The sequence below is a fragment of the Epinephelus moara genome, chromosome 14 (genome assembly GCF_006386435.1).
Source record: "Epinephelus moara isolate mb chromosome 14, YSFRI_EMoa_1.0, whole genome shotgun sequence".
NCBI lineage: Eukaryota > Metazoa > Chordata > Actinopteri > Perciformes > Serranidae > Epinephelus > Epinephelus moara.
Genome location: NC_065519.1, coordinates 5,731,268 through 5,737,310, shown reverse-complemented (window position 1 = coordinate 5,737,310; position 6,043 = coordinate 5,731,268). Strand labels below are relative to the sequence as shown.

The 6,043-nt window shown below is 41.3% G+C and overlaps 1 protein-coding gene and 1 long non-coding RNA gene across 2 annotated transcripts in view; both read right to left on the bottom strand.

Moving 5' to 3' along the window:
- The window catches only part of LOC126401135 (uncharacterized), a 10,649-nt gene extending 9,959 nt beyond the window's left edge, over positions 1 to 690 (bottom strand). Inside the window, exons 1-3 of the mRNA XM_050062237.1 lie at positions 668 to 690; positions 487 to 552; positions 186 to 329 (exon numbers count right to left, since the gene is read on the bottom strand). Coding sequence (XP_049918194.1) covers positions 186 to 329; positions 487 to 552; positions 668 to 690 — 233 coding nt within the window. The remainder of the gene's footprint in view (positions 1 to 185; positions 330 to 486; positions 553 to 667) is intronic.
- A 2,204-nt stretch (positions 691 to 2,894) lies between these two features.
- The window catches only part of LOC126401488 (uncharacterized), a 3,972-nt gene continuing 823 nt past the window's right edge, over positions 2,895 to 6,043 (bottom strand). Inside the window, exons 2-4 of the long non-coding RNA XR_007571073.1 lie at positions 5,042 to 5,143; positions 3,606 to 3,680; positions 2,895 to 3,177 (exon numbers count right to left, since the gene is read on the bottom strand). This is a non-coding gene — a long non-coding RNA (uncharacterized LOC126401488). The remainder of the gene's footprint in view (positions 3,178 to 3,605; positions 3,681 to 5,041; positions 5,144 to 6,043) is intronic.

Below are 6,043 nucleotides of genomic sequence, written 5' to 3'. Positions count from 1 at the left end.
GCTGACTCAGGAGTGAACAGGAGAAATCTAACAATCATTAGTCAGTTAGAGAACACAAAGGAAAAAAATGAAGAAGGATGTGAATGCAACAATGCCAAAAAAGTTATAATGATGTTTACATGTTCAACAAAATATTTTAAAAAGTGTGCAAAAGAAGGTATATGAGGTTAACAGATTGCACTCACAGATTGTCCAAAGGCTGGACCAACACCACATCTTCTGTTGAAGTGTTCTCTGACTTGACCGTATCCTCATCATTCTCCGACTTGACCAAATTCTCACCATCTGTTGCAGCGTGCTCCTCCACTGAAGGAGAAATGCAGTTCGGCCTGCAGCAAGTGCGATAAACACGGTTATGATGCTACTTCTTCAGTATGAAAACTAACTTTAAACGAAAAAGCAACAGGATTTTAAATATGAAAGCAGCGTGAGGAATAAGAAAAAAGGTAACCCATACAATGTGTGACTGACACAATAGTGACGTACCCTGGCCAGTTGCTCATCACAGGCATTCTGTGCACTGGATAGTCTGGTCTCAGGAGCTGCTCTGGGCTGTAATACAACACACTCAGAGGTTTAACTAAAGATGGTGGAGCTGAGCGCTGACTGCTGACTCAGGAGTGAACAGGAGAAATCTAACAGACAACAATCAAGATCCTCATCTCACCTAACCCACTTCCAGGGCTGCATGTTTGATGTCTACAGCAGAGCACTTTGACTGAATCCTTTGAGCTGCAGCTCTTCCTCAGGTATTACAGAACATCCCAGGAATGTGGTACTGTGTTCAGAGCATAAAAAAAGTTTTACACATGAGAGCAGCATTTTCAGCATTTCATTCTAAAATGAAAAATCAAAGCTGCTGTTAATTGTATTTATTTCACCCTGCTTACTGGTTAGAGTTTTCAGTTTTTTTCCTTTTTTTGTTTAAAGAAGTAAATTTCAAAAAATGCTGATCCATATACAAAACAGGTGACAAACAGTCTGTGATATCTTTCCACATTCAGTCAGTCTACTACTCGCTGTCTTTACATGTGCACTTTTCTGTGTATTTGCACACCTAGAGTGAATAAAAACGAACTGTATTCTGTTCGGTGGGAAAAGACTCTTTAGCAGTATTTCACAAGAAGAAAGCTACTCACTGTTAACTTGGCACCAAGTGCATCACTAAGAAGTGTGCAAGGTCATCCATTGGGCTGGATTGGGCCTTTTGGCGGGCTGATTGTGGCCCTGGGCTGTATGTTTGACACCCCTACCTTAATGTTTGAGACCTTTTGTCCACTTTTTCTGCTTTGTCAGAGGAAAATAAATATCTGAAGCAGAGCATAGCGTTGAGGTAAAACTAGATAACAGAAACACTTTGGCAGCACGCTCTGGAGGTCAGACATGTGTTGCAACTTTTTCTCTGTAAGGCTGGACTCAAGTCTCCAAACCAGCTAACGGAACTGTAACGGAACTGAAAGTTGGACTAACCTGTTTTGAAGTCGGTGTTACTGTCGTGTGTTGTCACATGTCTGTCCTCCAGAGCGTGCTGCCAAAGTGCCTTGAGAAATCGCTTAGTTTACCGTTTCCTCGTCCCTTGGATACTTTTCGTGCCTATGAGAACATATGTTAAGATGAGGACATACACTTTAGGTGTCAACCTTAAATTCGGCGATGTGCTTTCCATTAATATAAATCTGACGGCACGCACTTATCACAGTTGGATAGACTTCGTTTACTTCTGTTGGTGGTAAAGACAATCAAAACAGCCTAGCCGACAGCATATAGCAAATAACCAATCGGAGGAGAGCTCTTCTAGCCAATCAGAGGCGGAAAAGGCGGTACCTTCCCCTACCATCCTACGAAAAATTTCGGGGGGCTTTCCGTGGATGAGAGGCAAACATTTACCAACTCCCAACTTCTGAAAGAGTACCTAGTACTGCACAATTATGTCTACATACTTTATACATTGTACTGCACTCAGACGAGGATCATTCCCCCTGTTCCTCTACACATCCTGTCAAATCAGCTTCCAAATAGAGTTTGTAGCGTCACAGTCGAAATAAAACATGTCTGGACTGATAGTCTAATAGCAGTTTCTGTTCTCAATTAACTCCCATCGACCAGCGTAAGAGATGAACACAGAAAACAGAAGACCAATCAATGCATTAAAGTTAGCTCATGAAGTTAGCAATTACACCAAAACTCAAACTTATTAGACAATTAGACACAAAGAAATACAGATAATACCTTGCTGACCTCTCGACTGACGCCAAACACCATTAAACTCTCCCCGTTCGTCCTTCCGTGTTAATCTCTGCACATCGTTGCACCGTTTACCTTGCGTCAGTTGCAGTCTCTCCTCTGTCTACAGTCGTTCCAAAATAAAAGCACTTCCGTGTTCAAGGGAAATGACGAAATAAAGGCAACAAACTCATTACAACTGCTAATTTAACACATCCACTCCTGGACATTAGGGTCATTTACACAGTTTAAAATATAAAATATAAATACAATTATATTATATTAAACACTAAAATTCTACCTCCTTGAACCTAAATGTTATAAAGATACATACAAATTTTACTTGCTTCTCCTGACGTGAAAGGAGCGCACCTAAAGTTTACAGCGGTGGAATATAAACCGATCAGCCAAAACATTAAAACCACTGACAGGTGAAGTGAATAACTTTGATTATTTTGTTCCAATGCATTGTTCTGCCGGGAAACCTTTGGTTCTAGCATTCATGTGGATACCACCTGACATGTTCCACCCACTCAAACACCACACACATTTTTTTATGTCAATTTAAAACTGACTGCTTATTCCAGGACAGGAATTAACACTCCCCAGGAAAGAGGAAATCACATCATACAATTGAACCTTCACACAGAAAATACTGTAACACACAAGCAGCATTAAATTAGCATTATTTTATTATTCACTGATTTGAAGGATTCAGTGATTGAAATGTATAAAAGTATAAAAATACATATATATACACATATCAGAGGCCAAATTAATGATCTGAGCTAAAAAATCACAGCGGTATAAATCATTATGCGTAGAATAGCGATGCAGGGTAACGACAGGTGGAAGCAGCAGCTGCAGTCAGATTTATCAAAAGATCAGTAGAAGTAGCTGCTCAACGATGTTTCCATCCACCTTCAGACACCACACTCCACGACCGTCTTTTCCCTATTGTAATAAAGACACAGGGTATTATTCAAACTGCATACAGCAGGCACCAAGACAGCAACTTTTTGAGAAAGCATTTGTAGATAAAATAAGAAGAGGACGTCTGAGAAAAATTCCTCTAAATAAAAAGTCCCGAGTCCAACGTACATTGATCAAATTTATCATCAGCACCTCTTTGATGAAATGTTATCAACAGGTTATAATCAATGTTGGAGTCAGACAGTTTGAGTTTTAAGTTGTGGAAAGGCCCTAATATTTACAGTCACTTTGATCTACCAGAGAAGAAAGCTGATTTTACTGACTTTAGTGTCCAGTCAGTTTGGATGACAGAAAAGAGGAATGTAACTGTGCTGAAAAAGTTTAAATGATGTTCACAGTTTCACAAAGTGTGTGAAAGAATGTGAATGAGGTTAACAGATTAGACTCACAGATCATCTGAAGACTCGTCCGATTCTTCATTATGGTCAATGTCCTCCAACTCTGAGGCAGAAAGGTCTTGGCTGCTGCAAGTGTGATAATGACTGTTAATATACTACGTCATCAGTTTGGAAATAAACACAAAGCAAAAGCAACAGGATTTCAAACAGGTAACAGTGCGTGGAACACTGAAAAAGATGTTATCTACAAGACTGCAAGGGGCTTATTTTAATTTTGCTTTTTCAAACATTTGGGCCATTAGTAGGGTACCGTTCACATTTGAATCAATACCATTACTGGAACCTGGAATACCTAAAGCCCAGTTCAAATAATTTTAGATCGTTGCAGAACGGCACATTGCAGGTAGCTGCCTGTTTCAACTCGTCTCGGCGTGGAGCTTTGGTCTGAACTGGGCTTCTGCGCGACATGCTTGTTTTTCCGTCCGGCGCACAGCTCCACGGACCTGCTTCTCCCTCCGGTGTTGTGTCAGATCCTGGTTCCCCCTCGGGCTGTGTCTCTCCTACTGTTGCCCACGGAGCTCTGCCCCGTTTGAAAGGTGAAGGAAGCCCGTATGTGGAAAGACGTTGCCTCCGAGATGTAGAATGTGTATTATAGAGGAGAAACACACATTTCAGGACCGCTGACTTGTATCATCAGAACAGACATGTCCTGTGATTTTCAGCCTCCTTTCATATTCAATAGAGGGGGGACAATACCTGACAGTAATATTCTCAGCTGTCAGGATGTGCCTGCTGTAAAGGGTAAATATAATCATAGAAGGCTGAAAATCACAGGACATGTCTGTTCTGATTATACAAGTCAGCAGTGTAAAGCTCAAGCATGTGGGGGCCTCCTTTCATATTTAATAGAGGGGGGGACCGTATCTAAAAGTACAGCTGTCAAGATGCCCCCCGCCACAGGCCTTTGCCACCTTGGTCTTGAAAAAACTCAGGGAAAACCCTGGGTGAAGTGGTACTTTATAGTACCAACGTAATTCGATTGGTACCCTTAAAAGTACCAAATTCAGCACCCAATCACAGCCATAAGCAAACATCATTATCTCACCTCTGTACAGTGCAATGCCACGCAGAGTAAGCTGCACAAGATACTAATTTTTGTGCAATTTTAAAAGTGAGTGCTGGCCTCAGCCCGGACACCTCTGTGGAAATTGTCTCGTAAGTAGGAATCAGAAAAGTTCAAGCACAATTTATTGACATGCGTTGTTGAATGGTTGCATTTTAATGTTGCAGTCTTACATCGTGTGATATTGGACCAGAACTGCACTGAGGAACAGTAAACTTGTCTTCACAGGTAAAGTAGCAACAACAGCAGCACATTAGCTAACACTGATGCTAAAATTATAAAGTAACAGAATGATTCACATCATCAGACTTGTGTGTGTAAAACATCACTGAATGCAGTTACAGTTATGCTCATAAGAGCTCACCTGGGGGGAGATGTGTTGTTGAAATTAGTGATATAGTCTTTTGACCGATCACTCTTGAAGGACAAGCTGGAGTCAGAGAGCTCTCCACTTTTCACACTGGTTCTGGTAGACAAGAGAGAAAAACACCAGGGTGGGAAATGAGATGATCAGACATCCAGACACATCAACTGATGGATACACAGAAACTACTGAGTAGACATCAGAGAAGTTTGTTGAGTTTATTGTGTTCCCACTGAATGATTTCTCTCCTCTTCTGACACTGATACTTCACCCACATAATGACCACTTGTAAATCAATTACTCCTGTGTTACTGTGAATTCTTGAAAAAAGGAGTTTCTCACATGCCTGGAACCGCGTTAAACATCGCGAACTGTAACAAAACATCTGTTTCCAAACTGTCACACAACTCGTGCAGTATAATCCAAGTCTCATTTATCCAGTTTTATGCTCAGTACTTCCCAAACACATGCATTTTCACTAAAAAAAACCTTTGTCACTGGTATGGTGAGAACCCCACTGCAGCACCACAGGCAGGCAGCACAGTTTGTAATGTCCTTTAATATTATGTTTGTCAAACACAGAATAAGCAGGCATGTGAGTGAATTTCTTCTCCCTGAAGAAATATGATCATATTATTGGAGAAATGAAAGAGTGATTCCAGAGAGAAGCAGACAGAGGGGTCTACAGTCTGTGTTTGAAGGATATATCCAGGATGTCAAACTGACTCAGCAGCAACAACAGGTTAAAAAGACAAAGATAGTTAGAAGCTAAAGCCGAACTATAGGCTACAGATCACAGTGTAAAAGTGAACCACGACACCACTGCTGATCGCCACACAAGACAATGAATATGAAGGGAAACTTTGCTGATACTGAACCAGCTGGGTGGCATCGCAGTGTGTGCAGATGAACGGGGTTTCTGTGCCAATGCCAGCACCCGGATCTCTGCCACTGGATGGGCAGGGATCTCCGGGGAAGTCAAACAACGTTCATCTGCACACA